The 21,270-nt window shown below is 38.6% G+C and overlaps 1 protein-coding gene across 4 annotated transcripts; it reads right to left on the bottom strand.

Moving 5' to 3' along the window:
• Positions 1-555: 555 nt before the first annotated feature.
• Positions 556-20,782, bottom strand: HERPUD2 (HERPUD family member 2). 4 transcript variants are annotated; one of them, XM_084218476.1, is made up of 9 exons: positions 20,377-20,482; positions 15,123-15,203; positions 14,962-15,039; positions 11,425-11,538; positions 9,279-9,436; positions 3,803-3,925; positions 3,179-3,502; positions 1,886-2,000; positions 556-1,563 (listed from the first exon to the last, which is right to left on the bottom strand). In XM_084218476.1, the coding sequence occupies exons 4-9, from the start codon at positions 11,521-11,523 to the stop codon at positions 1,402-1,404; spliced, it is 981 nt and encodes a 326-aa protein (XP_084074602.1). In that variant the 5' UTR covers positions 11,524-11,538; positions 14,962-15,039; positions 15,123-15,203; positions 20,377-20,482; the 3' UTR covers positions 556-1,401. The 4 variants fall into 4 exon arrangements, with proteins under 4 accessions (XP_084074602.1, XP_084074600.1, XP_084074601.1 ...); XM_084218474.1 differs by lacking the exon at positions 15,123-15,203 and having other exon boundaries at positions 20,377-20,782; XM_084218475.1 differs by lacking the exon at positions 15,123-15,203 and having other exon boundaries at positions 1,886-1,973; positions 20,377-20,782.
• Positions 20,783-21,270: the final 488 nt, after the last annotated feature.

The following is a 21,270-nucleotide window of genomic DNA, read 5'->3' as shown; positions in this document are numbered from 1 at the left end:
CTGAGAGCAGCTTTCTGTAGTAAAAATGAGAAGAAAACATCATAATTAAAAATTATGTATTCATCATTGCTACCTATACAGCAAATAACATAACTGATGCTTTTAACACTTACATTTCTATTTCTCCTCTGACAAACTTGTGAAAATGAAAAGGTTTTCTTTGGGTTTAAAACTCTGCTGCATAGCAGTTTAACAAAAGCAAGCGAAAAAGAAATCCCTATTTATAACTCATTCAGAATACTCAAGAGCTTTCCCCTGTACTTGAGGTCAGACAGGCTTTACTTTGGTGGTACTGTAACAGAATCTTTGCAGACATTTTTAAGTTAGAGAGCACACAATAACTTCAGAATTAAGAACAAAAGCAAATGTACCTTCTTGACTATGATTAAAGAAAGCAACCAAAAACTTGACATAGCACTCTGCTACTCTCTCATGTACCATTTTCTTTCTCAGTTTTAATTAGGTTAATGAAGTTAAAGAATACAGACAGTCTGCTGTTGAGAGCATACTCGTAACTGTATAGACGCTGCTACAAACACATCACTTTGGTCAATGTCAGTAATGCCACCATGATAACTTTATTACACTCTCAAATTAATCATATCCTCATCCTTAAGGAGGCACAATTTAGCCATTTGCATTCAAATATGCATATAAACATCCAAGAGAGTTACCATAACAGTTTTTATTAAAAAACCTAATGTACATGTTTTGCCCCAGCACAGCTACATTCTCCTTAAAAAGTACTGTATGTATCAAACATTTAAAGGTTTATCCCATCACTGCCAATTGTCTTTGAAGAGCTGTCAAATACCTCCAACTTCAATGAATGTCAGTACAGTCTCAAGAAAAAGCTCGCAGCTTTTTAGATGAAGAAGCTTACTACGTTCTGACATGAAGACAACATGCCATTAACAAGTAACCCTCATGTTAACTGCATTCTCTCAGGAATTATGTAAGTTCCAAATCCCATGTGAGAATTCACACCCTGCATCAAACACAAGATTCATTATTCAGGTAGAGAGCATTTGGAAAGGTCTGTCAACATTCATACTTTTAACAGCTCTTTAAAGAGGTAATGGTGCAGCTTACATACAAGCTCTTTGCCTCAGAGTAACACACATCTGAAATTAAAATAAAACATGGAAGACCAATATCTTTACATTTTATTCTTCAGAAAAAGAAGAATCTTAAAGAAAGCATTTAGTAGTCCACTTGTGCTTAAAATATTCAATGCATGAGAAAGCCAAAAGAAAAAAAAACCCACGTTTTTGTACACCATGATCAAAAAGATAACATTATAAATTTTCAGAAATTGCACTGTATTTAGAACACTCTCTAGAATCTGCTCCACTTCTACGTATGGCTACTGAGGCTGTCTGACACAGTTCCTTTTCCACTTTAATTGCCAACCTGTGGAGGCCCTTCAGGGATCAGTGATGTGAAGAAAGTTGTGATAAAGGACCAAGCAGAAGCCATGAATCCAGGCTGCTGCTCTGTATTGCCATCTTCACCTGCATCTTCTCCGTTGTCTTCATCAATCCCATCATCCATAAGTCGCTCCTTTAAAAACAGAAATTGAAGCAATTCAACTGCTTCTTTTCAGAATTTTGACATAAGGTAACCAGCAGTATCTTCCTACATTAAGTGACTTCTCTCAGAACAACCTCCTGAAGTAACTAGCATGAAGAAAGTCTGTGATTGAAGTAGAGACAATCAGTAACTGTCAGAGTGGAGAAATACAGAATTTAAGCAACAGGCACAACCTGAGGACAATGCTGAAAGCCTTCTGGTTAAACCAACTGCTTTCCACAAAAGCTGGCTTTCCGTCCAGCACACTTTACAATATAATACATAGGAGTCTCAAAAGACTGCCCTTACTCACCATCTCTTCAAGATCAGGATTATTTGCATGTTGCCCATCACGGTTCACTTCTGCATTATTGGCTGCCTGTTGTTGGCCTCCCTCTTGCCTAAAGGGAAACCATCCAGCTTGGTGTCTATGTAAGAAAGCAGAACAGTTGAAAACCCCTCTTTTGAAAGAAACAAAAAGATTTTTCTTCTACAGCTAACTACTGCAGCAAATTCTGCAAGTATTTTCAAATTAATGAGGTTACATCTATTTTTCTAAGTAATTCATCCTCCTAGACTGAATGGCTATTCTTCAATGTCTGCATTAAGGTCTTGCTGTGCACAGCCCTCAGTTCCAGAAGATAAATAATGCACCACAATTAGGTGATTAAATATGTAGAACATGGGTCTCCTCCCCATTTTTAAGCACTGAAGTAAGTTTTCAAAGCCAGCCTTAATTTTCTTGGTTTAAATTTAATTTGCTGTGGAAAAAAGCAATTTAAATTTCATCTAATGCTTGAACCACATCACCACTGTAAATAAAATATGCCTCTCCTATGTTTCCAAGCATCTATGTTCTGATTTCAATTACCTTACCCGTATGAAAGAACAGTCCTAGTTAGAACTAAGACTACAATGTAAGGAAACTCTCGGTGAATGACATCAGTCCAAAATACCAAGGATTTACTTCTGTTTTCCACTTCTCTTGTCATCATTAAGGTATCTTCACATGCAAAAGGAGGTGATGACAACAGTACTGGTATTTCTCAACTAAACACAGAATGTGCTTAGGTATTTATGACGGGTAGTTTAAAAATTTTTACATCTCGGTAATTCTACCAGATCTAGTACCCCACTATTATAGTACCATTACCTTAACTCTGCCTAAGAAAACTTACTGCACACACCCCTATACATTACTTTGGAAATACATGTAAGCTTTGCTCTGCAATTTCATATCCTAGCAGTAAGTTTATGCAAGTATATGCTTGACCGAATGAGCTTCATCCCCCTACACCTCTGCTTTCTAAATTTTCATTCCAAAATGCTACATATCAACAATACTGATCAATTAATATCAATATGTAAGAACATTGTGTTTCAGGTATAAGAGGTATCCAATCCAGTGTAAAAACATTTTGAAAATTACTTCTTCCTTCACAGTTTTTCTACTTGTTTAAATTTGTTTTTTAAACAAACACATCCTACTGTAAAGGAGCAGTGTGTAAATTTTTGCATGTGGCTAATTTTTTATTTTAAATGGAATAAACATTAGCACCATACTCCACATCTCAGATCTGCAGCTATACCCAACTGTTGTACTCACAAATAAACCAGCAGCATGGCTCCCATTACCATGACAAACCGACTGAAAGAAGAATAGAAGTATACAATGCTCAGAAGAATTGCTGCTCTAGAGAATGTGTACATCCAGTCCAGCCAGTCCCGGTTGAAGTCCTCTTCATTCACTACTGGGCCACCCTGTGCATTCATCTGAACATTTTGGTTTACAGGCCTGTTTTCCTGGACGGCTACATTTGGCACTGCTGCAGGCTCATTTGCAGGAGCGTGTTCTGAATTTACAGCCTGGGCAACTGCAGATCTCGCTGGCTCAGTGCTGGAAGTCACTTGGGCTGAAACAGCAGCTTGGCTAAAAATTTAAACATAAACCTGGTTTGTCAAAAAACATGCACCGTAATTACTAAGCCTGTCTTCTTTGCTACAGTTCCAGATGTAATACACATCAAAACAAACTGCATTTTCCCTCAGAGTTTTATTTACTAAGATATTAATTTAATTCTAATGCAAGACTAGATTTCATAATTTGCTGGACAAAACGTACTATAAAACAGAGCTAGACAAAATAAACACTGACATTTTGATCCTGAAAAAAACATTTAATATATTCTTTTCACTAGTGTAGCTCAGTACTAAGATAATGCAGACTTACTATTGCATGTAGTACTGACGTACATACATCTGTTGCCACCATATCATCTGTAAGGGACTGAATGCAGGATACATAGAAAATCCAGCAGGAGCACCTTGGCCTGGAAGCTGGTTGCCTATGTTGCTAGAAAATGATTTAAAGAAAAATATTCAGCTCTGAATTGTGGCATTTAAAAAGCGTGCTAGTATTAAAAAACAATTAAAGTAGCATCTCTCCTCTCATTTGTTCCCCTAAAATAACACACTGAAATAACATATAGTGAGATCATCCAACCCATTCCAAAAAAGCACTACATTTTCATTAAAGAAATGAATAAGCAAAGTTATTTCCATAGAAAGACTATTTGGTTTTGTACTTGGTATGTCACTAGCTGCATCTCTGGGACAAAACAATGCTGGAAATTTTTCAAGACCGTGCTAACTGCAGAAATTTTTTCATACAATTCCTTTCAAATTCAGAGGTCATCCTTAAAGGTCTACAGGGGGTCTAAAGGGAAAACCTACTATCTTCTATAGCTTTCTTTTAGAAGCAATACCTGAAACATCACTGTGATCAGAGACCTGAAGAAATAACATAAGCAAAGACAACAAACTAATCTTTCAGATACAGCTTCTGAAGATTGCAACTAAGAACATTGCAAAGGATTTACTTCCCCCCCTTCAATATTTTGAGCATATGTGATTCTGATTCACATGCAAGAGAGATAAAACTCCTGTACATAAGTTTTGTTTGGTTTTGTCTGCTATTAGACTTCTTATCCTCTCTTACCTCCTAGAGCATATAGCATGTTTTGGCAAGATTTCCAACTCTTTCCCAAAAGATTTTGATGTAGTGAACTGCAGTAAACCAGGACATCTTTCAGGACAGCATGAGAGTATAAAGCATGAAGAAAAGTTTATTCAGACTGCAGGTAGCAAAAGCTGAGACTGCTGTAATTGTACTGCAGACTACACCTGTTCCCTAAGTAAGGCACTCCCTGCAAAGATATCACCAAGAGATTTCATTAGTCTACCAGGCATTCAGATATACACGACATGCCCAGAAAGAAAGATGGGAGGAAGACATTAAAATCTTTTTTCCATGTTACACATAAGTATTGCACTGTAATTCTGGACAAGAACCTGCCACGCAACTCCATGACCTCTGCTAAAACTGTTATGTTTGCATTTAGCCATAACCTGTTTTGACAACAGTTTAGGGGGGAAAAAAGGCAAAAGTATTTTCCTGACACCAAACACAAACTGAGACAGTCATAGGCATTATTCAAGGCTTATTTCAAATACTGAAAGGATTAACTAGCAGCCCTGCTGATGCTATTTATTTATGCATAATTAATATGTTGAAACAGCAATGCCATGGAGCTACTGTTGAAAAACATTAATCACAATTTACAGTTGCAAGCTATAAGAATGTGTTTTTCTATCCCTGGAACTGGCATGCACTTGGAGAGATAAGACTACTCCAAAATTCACAAAACATTTGACCTCAAAATGTAAAGATGATTTAAATATTCTACATGAGTGTCATTAAGCACTGTGCTGAGACAAATCACTGAGCAGTGTCTCAATTTTAAGCAGGTAGAATATCAGATGGGGTTTTGAACCAGCAGGATCATTCACTTCCACTTCAGTCAGCAAAAATCAGTACTACTCAACTTGCCCGGGTGAGTTCTGAAGGAATTTGCCACTTCCTTCTCACATACAGATTTTAGGGTTCTTCCTTGTAACTGCTATGTTGACCTCAAAAAAAGTTGAGAGGCCTTAGGCTAACAGCTTGCTCTCACAGATACATCTTTTAGAAATATTACTGGATTTGAGCCTCGCCTTTCTTTCAAACTCTTTTGAAAGCTGCTTTCTTGATGTCTTAAAGCTTAATGGCAGATTAAGTAGCCAGTCAAACAAGACAAACCACAGAAGTTCAGTTATGTCATGCTCTTTTCTTTCACATGATTTCTTTCACATTCAAATGTTGTGGTGGTTTCTAATTTTTTTTCCCCAACAGTTTTTCTAGAAGACATGACTTTTTGAGAAGAAAGACTTCATTTTTCAAGACCTGGATCCATTAATTGAGCAAAAGTAGACTGGCTTACAACTGGCTTCTGGCTTAGAATGCTAACTAGTACAGCAGTATTTTCTTTGCTCATCAAAAACCAAATGGAGGCAGAGGTTATCAATTATACAGCTATTACAGCTGCAACGATATTAAGTTAGCTTATGAAATTCAGAAACAACTCTTTACTGTAACAATGTATTTCAGTGAAAAGAACCTCCACAAAGAAGAGGATCTTCTCAGCAAAGCAAGGCAGCTTGCTGTTCAAGGAAAAAGTAAAGTAGCACAATACTTTCTCCTCATCTTTTTCCAAAAGGAGGAGAAAGAGGTAGGAAGCAGAGTGTATCAAAAGAATGGCAGCAACAGTGTAAGAACAAAGAAGCAAACAGGATCTGTATAGGCATTCCAAGACTGGAGAACAAAGCAGAGCAGACAACAGAAGAACAGTTGGATAAACCAGGAAACAGTTCAAATGGTAGAGGTAGCTTCAGAATATTCTGAAAAGACACACAGTGCTCCTCAGGATGGCTGAAAAGCACAAAACTACTTCTTTTGGTCTACGAAAGACACCCAAATGAACAAACCAGCACTGAATCTGAAGGTACGGTTATGACAAAGATACTGCTCACCACGAGTGAAAAAACAAGAATTTTTATTCAGACTTAAAAGCCTGGAATATCAACTTTAGGTGGCATTTCAGTATCCTCTGCTATGATACCTGCTACTTACTTAGAAGAAAATATAGAGCAAAGGTGACTGATGCAGCAATGTATTTATGGGCTAGGATATATACTGCATGCTGTTAGCATGTCATTTTGTTGTTTGCTCTCAAGCATTACTGTGTGCACAATACAAAAGCATTTCACTAGATGGGCCACCCACACTTGACAAATGATTTCATTGCCGTGATGTCTCTTATCTGTTTACTGCTTCCAAGCGCTCTCCAGTCTGAAATGTGAACCCTGTCAGGGCTGTGAACCCTGTCCCATGTGTTCTGTTTGTACCTCTGCAGCACAGTCCCCCAACAAAGTCCACAGGAGCAGACAACGCTGTGCTTGCTCCCCACAGCTAAAGAATCACTTGGTACATACACAAACTACTTCCCCAGTCCTGCCTCAAGTTTGGAGTTCTTAAAAACAGCTTTTGCAAAAGCTTAAAAGCAACATAAGTTTTTAATTTTTCCCTGTAATACTTCAACAATCTGAACTAAATGCTATTTTCCCAAAGTATGTTCAATTCTCACACTGTAGCTTTAAGCCAGGAGCTGAAAAAAACATCAAAACTGTAATTTAATCATCTAACATCCACACTACTTAACTGTACAAGTCAATCAAGTATTGCAAAATACCCAAGGAAACCAACTCTTACATAAATTTTCAAACACCTGGTGATCTTTCCCCATCAGTAGTGCCTATATTTCATCATGCAAGAATAGCGAGAAGAAAAATTGTTTGGTCATAAAAATAAAAGAAAAATCAACAAAGTAACACCAGATTCAGCTATGAATCTTCATTTTCCTAACAAGTCTTGATCTGCACATAAATTATATTAAAGCTAGATCCCACTGCCCCAAATTATGTTTAAGTGACTGCTAAAAAAACAGAGGGCATTTCTTACTGCTGGAATACAAGCAGCAGTGCCTAAAAGCAAAAGCAGATGCATCTGAAAAGACTACTGAAGCTACTGAAGCATTAAAAAGGGTTCTTAAAGAAGCAAGCAGACTCCAGCAGGCACTGGGCACAGATTATTTCAAGTTGAGCAGAGCCAATATCCAACAGTCCACAAAGATCTAGTTCAAGTTTTGACAGCATTCCATTAAAATACTTCCAAAAAAATAAAAAAAGCCTAGGATTATTTAGAGTTCGTTTATTTTGGCATTACTGTTCAGATTAGGAATGCACTCCTGGCAGCCTCCAGTCACTTGCTCTTACTACAGTTCTGTTTGCACCACCGAATGCTCCTGGAACACCATCTGGATTCCTTCTGGATTACACAAAATTGAAATACATGATTTGGGTGCACTGCCAATGCACCACAAACACAAGCAGGACCCTATTCCAGGTAACCAAGCTAGAAATAGTCCAAGTAGGACTGAAACCCCTGGAATATGTACAGTCATGTCCGGTTCTCAGCACTTTTTTTAGTCCACAAATCCACTCCTCTCAGTCCACATTACATGCTAGACATAGCAAGTCACAGACTTAGTATTTTTAATGTAATTTATTCCTTCTTTCCAAGACAGCAATGTCTCCCAAACTGACACAAATTAATTCAGCCTAAAGACTAAATAATGGTTCTGCTGCCTTTCTGAAGTCCACAGCCTATTCAGTTCACCACACTTGACAAAAACTCACTCAGAATATGTCTATGTGAAAAGCTAATTAGAAAAATGTTAAAGCTTCTTACAGATTAGTCATTCACATGACACATAATAAATTGCTTCTGGAATTAATTTACATTACACCAACAGCAGTCTTGACAGTCAACCTGGTGTCACCTAGCTTTGTCAGAAGGGCAAGCATGACCAAGTCTGTGAAGATGCATTCAGTCAGAATAACACAAGTCTCCACCCACTCTTGCCAGCAGATAGTACATTTCAGATAATAGTAATTTAAAAAATTATATATTAACAAATTCATGATGGAAACTAGCAAGAAGAGTAAAGTCTAACTTACTCCAATGAGAGCATGTAAGTTAAACTGAAACTTTACTAAGTTTTAACGGCTCTTGGCATCTGTTTTCTTTCCAGCAACAGAAGCAATGTTACTGTTAGCACATTCATATTTTAGGGGTTTTTGTTTCAACATTCTCCAAAGCAGGTTTCTAGAATCTATACAGTACTGGGAGAACACCTTGTCAGAAAGTGCTCCCTGAAGAAATGACAGCTATTATCTCAGAACACACCATCTTCCTGTTTTTCCCTTGGAAGAAGCTACTACTGCTGCTACTAACAACAAAAACATGCTTAAGCAGCTGCTAAGGTTACACGGCTTAAAATTCTTAAAGCTGATGGAGAAATTAAGAATTACATCTGTTATGTGTAAAAAACTAGAAACCATCATATTTAGTGCTGACTGCTAAAATAAAGGACAGAAAAGACAACCAGAAGTAATAATTCTATCAGTTACATTACTAACTACATCCACAACACATATTAAAGCTGCACTTGTCCAAGAAAATTAAGGGCAGGAAGCATAAAGAAAAGATCAAAAATCAGCCTGAAGGGGAGCACCAAGCGCAATTCTTCTTTGACTGACTCTTGGCTAAAAACACTAATTTTCATATGAAAACTTTTCTAATGCAACTTATGCTTCCAGGTGAACTAACCAAATGGTTTTCCAGACTGTGAAAGAAACTTAATTGCAACTGAACATTTAAAGCACTGTAAAGAGTATCAAAGAGTGAGCATTGCTTCAGTATCACTTACCCTTGCATTAAATAAGGGAACTGGTGGCTTGGCATGGGATTGCTGTGTGCTTGCGGAACATTACGATGCCTCACTCCATCTGCACTAGTGTTCAAAGACGTAGAAGAAGCTTCTTGATTTGTGGGCGAGGCAGCAGTTGATCCAGAACGATCTAAATTCTTAAAAATAAATAAAATCAAGGTTGTGGATCTTTGGCATAGTTATAAGATTTACCACTGTGTCTTAAAAAAACTATTCGCTTTAATGTTTTGTCACAAGTTTTACTAAGAGTGTAAACACTGGGTAAGTCTTCTGTGGTTTTACTGGTTCTGGCAAGCCTTAGTAAAAACAGAAATTCAAAACTGCACTCAGGTGCAAGAGCCGGGGGGGGGGGGGGGGGGGGAAGAATTTTTCAGAAAGACTCACAGAAAGACTCAACACTTGATAGTTTCCAGAGAAAACCACAAGTCACTGGGAATCATAGTTTCAAAAAGCTGAAGCAAACTCAATTGAAAGACTATTCAGCAGGAACAAAAAGTCTACTGGCTATTGTCAACAGAAGTAATTGCAACTTCAGGATATGACTGTCTTCAGAGACAGTGGCTTAAAACACCATACCTCTACCTATATCTTTAGTTACCTCTTCTACTGTTCACCCTCTTCACTGTGCCAGCTGCCCAATCCAAATTGCTGCACTCCTCACTGGAAGGGGGTTATCAGTGGGAAAAGGGAAACAGCTAGGAACTACTCAGGCTCCAAGGAACACAGCTGAAACTAGTTTCAGACCACTGATACCTGGCTTCTAAACTGTCACCATAACAAAATTACAATGGGGCCGTGTAGATGCATTATTTCAGTTGTAATAAATCCCCAAATCCTGTTGCTAAGAATTACTGTAGTATTTACTTAGTAAAAAATCCTCTTTAACTTTGACAACTCAGGAAGTGAGGAGGTGCAATTACTTAAGACATCTATACCACAAAGAACACAAGAAAAATTTACCACTTGGGGGGGGGGGGGGGGGTAGGAATAAAAATAAAAAACAAACAGAAGGACAAAGGCCATTCAAACTTTGGGTTTAGGCTGTTTCCTCCAAAGTACTATGAACTTAGCACTTTGCAAACTGCCTGCTTTAAGCAGCCATTAATACAGTCATTCAAATACAACACTGACAACGGATGTACACAGCAATAAACACTTGCCAAGCAGGCCCCCTTTGTCCTGCCTGTAAACAAATATAAATAAAGCCTTTGAAAAGATTATGTAGCCACAGTCTCCTCTCTACCACTGCCTAAACTGCTCATGTTTCTGACTGTCAGTCTGACACCGGCCCTATCAACAGGAGAATGAAGGCAGACAGTATCAAAGGGCATTTCCCATATGCTGACAATCCACACACCTCAGATGAAACACACCTACACTGGTTTTGTATATATCCCTTTCTGACTAACCTTCAAGGGTTGCCTAGTGATACTCTCAATTCTGGAAAAAAAAGAGCTACCAAGTTCTCAACAAAAATCATAACTGCCTTTAAAACACAATACAACCAAAGACCACCGTCATTTTTGGAGGGTGTGAGGAGGGGAAGGCTCAAAACACCACAAGCAAACATGTTCTGTAAACAATTTAACTAATCAAAGTGTTAAGAACACCACTTGCTACTTTTGACTGCCTTACAGATGCTATGACTAGCTCCAAGTTCATACACGAATACTGGCCAACTCCTGTCAAACAAACTTGGCCAAGTTCCACCTGTATCTCATGACAACAGCAATATTTTGACTAGTCTCTCTTAAATTTTCCCAAAACTAATCTCAACTTAGTTTTTCTAAAATTCTGAATACACTCGGCAATTTCTGCCAAAGATACGGAGATATGGAGAGAAAGGAAAGCATACTTTGCAATACAGTGTTAAAAAGAAAGAGTAGCTTAGAAAAAGTAGTGCTTTATCATCTAATAAACATAACTATTACAATCTGAAAAAAAGTTACCTTTGTTTAGATAAAATTACATCCTTAAATAATCAAGTCTAATTGTACAAATTCATAAGGCATGCTCTACTTACAACACACCATTTTACAGACTCTTATAAAAAGTTAAAAGAGAAATTAAAGGCAAGTTTTCTTAGCGTAGAAGGAATTCATGTCCTGTGTATGAAAAAACTCACTGAGCTACTGCCGGAGGTTGACGCTCCATGACCTTCTCTACTGGTGCTGGGTTTTGGAGAACTTGGGGGTGTCCGAGATGTACATACCAGGTGAACCATATGATATTCATCTTGCTAAAAATTAAAGAAATCAAAGAGCTAAAGCAACAATATTGGAGAAACTTATAAGTAAAAAAAAAGTCTTTAAAAATTCAAAGTTGTAAGCTCTAAAGAAACATTATACAAAAGAGAACATAGAGCAACACTTGAGTCCAGCACAAGAGAATCCTACTGTTTTGCAACAAATATTTTCTTAGAAGCTGTCCAAAATAACATATGGAACATTGACTTTACCTCAGTTTTCCCTAAAACTGTAGCACACCAGAACCAATGGAAGAACCCCAGGTAAAGCATAAGGAAGTGTATCACAAGCTTTAACTTTTATTTTGGAAAAATCTCACACCTTTTACAGGGCTAAGTTTACCTAAAATGCTTACATTTGCACTGAAGTCTATGAAGAGTGTTATTGAATGGAGACATCAGGGTTCATGAAAAATGCAGGCACTGGAATTCCACAAGCAGACCAAGACAGAAACAGTGTGCCAGCCATTGCATGTTAGGCTTGAGCCAAGCTTGGCTCAAGCCTGACATGCAAATGAAGGGCCCCTGCAGATATTCCATGCTCATGGAATGCTATTCAAAGTGCTAGGTGGGGCTTAAGTATTCCCAAATATTTGAAAATGAGGAAGCAAATGCATGCCACAACTTGAAGCCATGTAGCAAGGCCATGCCAATTCTGCTGGAACATGCTCACCCCAAATCTGAAGGCCATAACTTCAATCTGAAGCTATTTCACTGTACCAAATTAAAACACTCCCTTACATGGCCATAGCAACACAACAGCTATGGCTGCATATTTAAATTGCACACTGCAGCTTCCTCAGTAACTAAATTTTAAACAAGAGGAGCAACAAAAACACCTCTCTATCCTCTTCTGAAATCAGCATGGTGCAGGCAAGCTGCCATTTTTAATGAGATGACATTCAGAAAATCTGCATTTGGAGGGCTATATAACTATATAAACTATATATAAACATGCTATAACAGCCATTTACCCATTTTTATGGTTTTGATCTTTAAGAATAGAGAAAACTAGATAAATGCTTTTATAGACCACTGTGCGTTACTGCTAGCATAGCCAATGCACACTCAGCCATTTAAAGTCCTTCCATGAACTGGCCCCTAACCCCAAGCACAGTCTCACTGCTACATTAAGCATAACTTCTTACCAGTCAGTGAGAGCAAGGATCAGAAAGCACTGAACACAGGTGATCAGCACTTTGGCCACATGAAAAGCCTTGAACCTAACTAATCACCTTCTTCCTAGATAAGAATTTATGCCCCTGGGAAAGCCAAGGAAAGCTAGACATACCACTGGTTAGCCAGCAGCATACAGCTTTATTTATGGGGCAGTTTATTTTAACATACTCCTATTCATATGTAATGTGGTGTTGAAGTTGTGACACTCTTCTAGCACTCTTCACTGTGCTAGAAGAGTGTCACAACTTCCAGCCTTGAGGCATTTTGTATCGGTGAAATAACTGGTTAGTACCAAGGAGCAAGCATCACAAAGCTAGACTCAGTGATTTTTTTTAGTTAGTCCTCAGATAATACTAGGAATTTATAGATAATCCAGTAGGAAGATTTTGGCAGAGAATGAGACTGAATTTAAGTTTAATCATATTTCTCAAAAAATTTTCTCAAAAGCTTTAGCACAAAAACTCCTCTTCTTCCAACACAAATTTCTAACTCTGTGCTTAAGCCTGGTATGCTTTCAAATTCACTGAATTTCTTTAATTACACCCAAGGCCTGTAACGGCCATTATGACGCTAAAGCATTATGCCAGTGCTCTAAAGTCAAGAGCAGCCCCGGTATAATAAAGGAAGCCATTAGTTACAAAGTTTCTCCTCTAGCACATAAAGTTTGAAATGCTAAAGTTTGAATTTCTAAAGCCACTGTGCAGCAAGCAGGCCAAGTGAATTTAAGGAATCTGGATTTCATTTTGTACTTGGCAAGCAAAACTAAGCTTTGAGATAAGTTTCGTAACCATTTCTTGAACACTTAAGCGGCACAAGGCATACACTGGTTTGCAACGGTCCAGCTTCAATTTTCTAGTAAACCTATACATAGCAAACTGCAAACATCTTCTTTGGTAATAAATTTAATCCCATTTAATAAAATCTATTTCAGAATAAAGATTATAAAGTGTTAGTCTGCTGAAGCAATACTCAAGACTCCTCTGCAGCTGTTTCTCCATCTAAATACTGAAGTTCAGGTGCCCACTTTCCCTAAAGCACCATCCACGTTTGGAGACTTTTGGAGAAGTTTTAAAATGTGACCCACACATTCTTGCAGCCTGTAGATTAATTTTTACCTCAATACATTACAGAAAACCATCCTTACCGACAGCCAGGTACTATATTATGGAGTTTATCTTTTTCACAGGATTAAAAACTGTACAAGGACCTAAGGCATTTCCCAAATAACAGCTATTGATTCATCCTGAGCTGTTTACAAATAATTTAGACATCTCAATATAATGCATCATGTTTCTGGTCACCATCAAAATGGAAACAAAAGTTGTTTATAGTCCACCCTACATATCTTGTTCTACATATTTTTAAGAACTTTCCTAACTTAATGAAGTCCTTATTACTTGGTATCATCAATCTATTTCAGCCAGTTTGAAAACCAAGTGCATGTATTCAAAGACTTCCTGCATGAGATGTCACACATATTCAGAATTGGGATCTAAATGTTGACTGAAGAATCCAAAATTAGACTAATAGAATTATTTGTTCCAATAGGAGCGAACAAAATTTTTTAAAAAGTAGGAAATGAAAAGAGCAAGAGCCAACTAAGTTTCAAACATCATCAGGAATGGTTAACAGCTGCCAAATCAAAACTAAGACAACAAACAGCCTTCCCAGGAAATTATTCAGGAATTGAGAATTCTTGGTTCTCTATAATTAATATATTGCTCATTACTCTTTATCTGCTCATACAAGTGCCATTGGATTTAAACCTCTTTGGGAATTTAAATGATGTCCCAAATCAACACAAATATGCTGTATAATTCCATTTATCTGACAGTGGTAACTGTCCAAAGAAGTCAAGGCCAGGTTGGAGCTCTAAGCAACGTGGTCTAGTGGAAGGTGCCCCTGCCCAAAGCAGGAGGTTGTAATTAGAAGATCTATAAGACCCCTTTCAACACAAATCATTCTGTGATTCTATGATACAACGTATAACTTGCTTGGGACGCAGCACAGCCTACTTGCTCTCCCACCAACTGGAAACATGCCTCCTCAATCCACAAGTATCGTAATCCTACACACAAGGCAGACTTGAAAATACATTTTCCAGAACATAGCAACATTATATGGTTACATCTCTCAATACAACAATGAAAATTTTAAGTAAAACGAAACAAATTGAAATTTTTATTTCCCAAAAACAGGGTTTGATCAAATATTGTATGGTTTTGATATAAAGCTTACTTTTCTGAGAATATCTTTCAGCTGCAGATGATCAGGAAGCAGTCTGCCAGAATACACCAGTCTCTGATCCTTTGTAGACTAGGAGATGGGGACAAAGAAAGGAATTTAGCTTTTTTCCTGCTGCACAGGTATATAGCTGGAGATAAAAGGAATTTTCTCACATGCAAATGTTAAGTCCAATCACCAACAGACAGACTTAAAAACACTTCAGAGGCTTCACAAGTCCAACTCACAAATTACTTCTGAAAAAGAATTATGCTATTAAGCTCTCAGCAAGAGTGCCATAACAATTAACAACACTTAAGGGTAAATGCTTATCAAGTAAACTTTCAATACATTCAAAAATTGCTGTATTTTAGTGATTTGTTCTTTACCCTGCTCCTGATCCCAGTCACCTTCTGAAAATATAGATGGAGAAGTGGCTGGGGCAAAGAAAGTTAGCAGAACAATGGAATGCCAATTAAAATACAGAGAAGAGCACACATTTCAGTTTTTTCAACAAGGACTTTCTGTCATTAGTCTTTGCCCCCACCATCAAACCCCCTGCAGAAAAAAACCAAAAAGACACAAAACCAAAAATAACATCATTACAAAAAACAAGAAGGAAAGCATTAAAAAGCAAGAATGAGCAAAAGTGGGTTTTTTTGTAAGGTAGCCTTCCAACTTGGGTAAGCTTTTCTCCTATTCTTACAGTTTCACAGTTTAAAACAATCTAGTATTGTAAACAAAGACTTTATTTCTTTTTTTATAACAAATTATATACTGTTCATATTTTAATAACTGTGGACTATCCCCCACAATAGAAATAACAACAGAATTATTTTAAAGGAAACTATTTTAGGTCCCTATCTACAGTAAGATGTCCAGTATGCTAAAACAAGGAGCATACTCGGTCAAACAAAATAAAGAAAAACAAATGCTAAACAAAGAAATCCAGCCTAACACCAGTGGAACAAACATGCATTATCAGCATGAACTATTTGAAGAATTTCCCGGTCATACAAACACCAAGCCTTACACCTCTCCTCTTCCTATCACAGCCATCTGCTGCCCACTCTGCCGTCTCGTCTCGTTCATGCTAATACTAAGACAAATAGCTGAGCCCCAGATCTCTGTGATTAGGGAAAGCTTTCACAGAAGTTTTGACTTTTTTTTTCTTGCAATAGCCTTCTACAGATCCCAAATAATTTAGCAGAATACAGAAATGTTACAAAACTGTTTGGGTTTTTTTTTTTTACCTGGAAAAGAATGGTCATATCATTAGAACAAAACAGAGATATGCAAAGCAAATAATGCTAATAAGTACTCCTTAAATCTGAAGCTTTACTATTTTCCCAAAGCCATACTAGCCATTCATGATTAAATACAAATTTTTACAAAAAATAACCCGCCCCATATTGTGCAGAACTGTTTATCACTTCTATTTAAGAGTCACTTTCTCTACTGTTCTGCACTTTTCAGTATTTTTAATTATTGGCCTTGGACAGTATTTTTATGTCTCCCAACAAAGGGAACTAGCTATTTGCAGCTCAAATTGATAAAATACTACAATACATTCAACAACAATGCTGTACTATTTCTATTTACATTTAAAACAACGAAAAAAGCCTGACTCGTGTCAGTAACTTCTTTTGAGGTATACCATTTGGTTGCTTCCTTCAAGCACGAACAGGCTACCAGCAGAATGCAAGCTTGCATTCTGTGTTTGGGAAAGGACTGAAAAATCAGAACTTAAGCATCAAGATTAAAGAAAACTTTAATTTCCTGTAAATTAGAGACTTGTTGCTTTAGACTGACCAGTGCAATCAAAACAAAAATTTTAAGAATCCTTGTTTCTGAGTCCTGAGACAGATTATCTGGAGATTAATAAGAACAGATAAGCACTTAAAACAAGGAAAGCCCAAAAGCAAAAACCCCTCAAGCTCCAAATATTTAAATCATCATCCAGCATAGCACTAGAGTGTTGCTTTGCCTGTCTCACTCTAATGGGGCTTTCTACATGGTCACTTTCAATTGTTCTCTTCAGTACCTCATGAACCAGCCTCTCTTGCATCCCCACTAATTAAAAGATCTTCTCAAACAAGACACAAGTTACTTTTAAATATGACTATTACACAGAGGTGAAACTGGCAAGATTAAAACAGCCCCTCAAAGCTTTCACAACCTTCAGTAATGCATTTCAACTCCCTAAAAACCACAAGTGAAAAGGTTAAACATATGTTGAATACTTTAATGGGGAAGATGAGGCCTTAAACCCCATGCTCCTCTCTTCATAAATTAAACAACTACCTGAGAACTAAAGGATTATCACTTGCAATTCTCAGGTTGAAAGCCTGCAGTTCTGAAAAAGATTTTTTTTTTAATGCAGATGGAAGAAGAGGTAATAAATGTGGAAACACAGTAGTTCACATATATGCCAAAGTAAATGGAAAAGGCATTCAACTCATCCTCTGCCAGAGGAAATTCACTACCACACCTCCTGCTTCAAGAACAGGACGCTCACTGCTAGCTAGAACACTGAACTGTGATAGAAAAACATTTCAAACCACATAATTACAGTAGCCCCATTTTCAAAAGAAAGCACATGGCATGAGAAAAAATTATTCTAGAACCTAGAGTGAGATGTAAGACAGTTTGCAGATCAAAACCCAAAATGTATGCATTCAAAACTAAGAATTTCAGAGCTACTGGTTAGGAATTTTTTCCTCCATTTTTCATGCAAGACTTCTTTTGCAATGCTTAGTCCAAACTAGCTATGCCCAGCACACTACCAAACACCAAACCTAAGACAGTGTGGCAATGTTCTGTAGGAACACAGGTGATCTCTGAACTATACAGTTGCAGTCACCAGACAGGTATTATTTTAGTTCACTAAGCCTCTCTCCCATTCTTCCATAGCTAATAAAAATCCAGACAACCATATCTAGTTAGAACTGTTGGCAAATGCTAGATGACAGGTACTGTGGGAAATGGGAAACAGCAGTTTTAAATTACTGCTTATGGGTGTATCAATGCAGCAGTTAATGCACTGAAGGTAGGGTCTGCCAGACTGAGACACCCAGGCTGATTTTACAAGAGCCTTGTGTTATTCTACCTAAGTATTTCATTTAGGGACATTGTAACTGCAGTACTCTAGCTGCGAAAACTGGTCCATATAGGCAACAAAAGTATTGACAAATGTGAATCTTAGTTAAGACACACAAACATAATTTAACACTCTTCTGAACCTATTTAGCTTATTCAAGTGCTTTGCAAAGTGTATCAACTTAGATAACAATGAAACCAATCTAAAACTGCCTGTATTTGAAATTTATATGTATTTAGGCAAGTAATTTACACAAATTAATCTGGAAAAATCCCAAACAACACTGCCTCGAGACCTAATTTCTCATTTGCCTATTCTAATCACCTCACTTTCTAAATACTCTTAATAAATTGTAAATTTAATTAGGATACTTCCAGTTATCATAATTTCCTGATTAATTTACAGATGCACATAAAAGAATGAGGTTCAAATCACATAGAAAACTTGAAATACTGCGTACAGCAGTGACAGCAATTGACTTCTATTTTACTCCCTTCAAGAACACTCCAAGGCCTGTAGAGTCTGTGTTCTGATGTATTCCCACCACCTTAAAATAGCATTGTAATAGAAATTATTTCCAGGAACTATCATATTGAGGGAACAGAGAAATCAAGTTTTTAACACTGATCTGGTTTAAAAGGAGAAAAAAAAAAAAGTGAGGGGGAGGGGAGCTCCTAAAAGCAAAAGGACTTACATCTGAAAAAAGCAGTAGCACTCAAAATATATCAAGCCAAAAACATACTTTTTGATTTTACTATACATAGGAGCCATCCTATTAAACACCTTTCACCTTTCCCATGTTATTACTTTAATTTGAAGGTCCTGTGAACTAAAAATACTGTGTTCAGTTATTACTTTAACTGCAAGTGCAGTAAATCCAAATTAAATTGGAATTACTGAGATAGTTCTCGTTAAAGAAACTCCCCATTCTTTAACCCAGAACAAACGTGGGTATGCTGAACTAATCATGTAGTACTGAGAGGCATGTTGAGGAATCTATTTTCAACAGAAGAAAGATGCTTCAGGAAACTGAAATTTAACACCATACTGCTGTTTAAAGCCGACAGTGCAACATGCAAACCTCTTGTTCATTATGGTTCTTTTCTGTCAGGCGCTGAATTTAGCAGGATCATTCATACGATGAGTAAGAAAACTAGTGTTTCACAAACACGTCACTGGAGGAAATTCTAGCGAGGAGGACAAAGTAGCAATCAGCTGGAGTGGTATTTTGTTTTCCACAGCAGATAGGCTCTTTCAGCAGAGAATTAACCACAGCAATAACTATATTCACAAACTCTCACAACTGTTTAACAGATGTCAATGTACCAAGTTGTTGGCTGCTTTTCTTCTTCTTTCTCTAAAAGGCAGAAACCCTTTTTGAGACAAAGCAACCATTTTACTTTTCTATGTCCAACATGACAGTAATGACAGTAATGACAGTAATTCTTCTACTGAACTAGGTGAAAAATAATTTAAAATATAAATGCCACCTTCTTCTGGTGTGTTCTAAATCCTGGTTGTAGGCCCCATATGCTTCTGCAGTTCTCATACACTTCTCTGGAACAAATTTTTAAATATACTGTTCTGCACAACTGCCATTCTACACATATAGAGTATTATCACCTATTGTCTATGCTTTTTTCATAGCCCCTTTTAACTGCCACATTTACAATTTAAAAGGAATTCAGATATAAACGGTATTTCCCTCAGAAACAAAAAAAGCTATAGGTATTAAGTTTCAAAATACAGTCACAGCTGTCATACAAGTTTGTATAACACCTGACAGCAGAATTTTCAGCACAATCTCAAGAAAAATGGCTTTTCAAAGAAGTAATTTTGGGGGTTATTCAACTACCTAATTTCGAATAATTTTATGAATAAACATCCATCCGCCCCACACCTCAGTGAATTCCCTATACTTAACGCTAAGTATATCACTTGGACTTTAGAACAGACAGAACTCTTGGCCAGCGCACTTAGATTTACAAAAATCAGTCTCAAATTCAGTTAACTGAGATAACTAAATCTCAGTTCCCAAATAAAAGATAAGTGAAGCATTAGTAAGCATCTTTAGCGATATCGCCTTTCAGTATGCTACACTGCGATCTTGTCACACGACGTAAAAGAGCAGCTTCATATTTGCTACACTGCCAACTTCCCTGAAAGCAGAGGGCCGGCCATCGCCTTCACGCGGGTCATTCTCCGGCAGCAGGGCTCTTGTTTGTTTATTTAACAAGGCTCAAAAGGGAAGTCTTGACCGCCGGTCCCCAAGTCGCCGCAGTGCCAGCCTTAGCGACAAGGCGAGGGAAAAGGGCTGGCCAACAACTCACCGGCTTACTGGGGTACACCTTGGAGAGGTGGGACTTCAGCTTGCCCACAGTCCACTCCAGAAAGCAGCTGATGGTCTGGTCGGTGTATTTCTGGTTGGGGGCCTTGATGATGAGGGTCACCGGGTGCTCCACCACGCTCTGGTCCATGCTGCCCGCGGGGCCGGCCGGCCCTGCCCCGCTCTCCTCCTCCTCCTCCCCGGGAACACGACCCGCGAACCTTTTGGGGGGCTCCGGGCGGGTTCAGCGGCCGGGGGCGAACTTCCCGGGGGAGCTGGGGGAGCCCATCCCCGCGCTGGCGCTCCGGCAACCACAGCCACAGGAGATCACAGCCTCGTCCACCACGCCCAAGGAAGAAGAAACAACGCGGCTCCCGGAACGCGCCCGTCCAGGCCGAACCCCTCCGGCCGCTGCCGCCGCGTAAAATGGAGGCCGGAAGCGGCGCCGCCGCTGCCCCCGCCCCCCGCCGCTCCCGCCCAGCGGCACCCGGGGGCGCCCGCGGGCCGCAATGGCGGGCGGGGGCTGTGGCCGTGGGCCGCGGTGCGGGGTGTGGGTGTTCGCCGGCTGCTCGGGTCGCTGCGCTCATTCACAAGAAGGTCTCAGCGACTGGAAGGCTTAAATGCTACTCAGCATGGGAATTAAAGCTTTGCTGCTTGTGTGTCTTGCCTCCGTCACCGTTGCGTGGGAATGCCGCAGTGTCGTTAGCCCAAATGTCCTTGTGAGGTCAGGAAATGCTATTTTATAACCAGATTGGAGGCCACTGAATCACAAAGAATCACCAAATCACAGAATAGTTTGTGTTGAAAGGGATCTTTAAGATCATCTGGTTCCAAGCCCCTTGCCAAGGGCAGGGACGTCTTTCAGTAGGACCGGGTTGCTCAGAGCCCCATCCAGCCC

The sequence above is a fragment of the Fringilla coelebs genome, assembly GCF_963513975.1.
Source record: "Fringilla coelebs genome assembly, chromosome: 1".
Classification (NCBI taxonomy): Eukaryota; Metazoa; Chordata; class Aves; order Passeriformes; family Fringillidae; genus Fringilla; species Fringilla coelebs.
The sequence above is the reverse complement of the archived record's forward strand: the minus strand, read 5'-3'. Positions and strand labels throughout refer to the sequence as shown.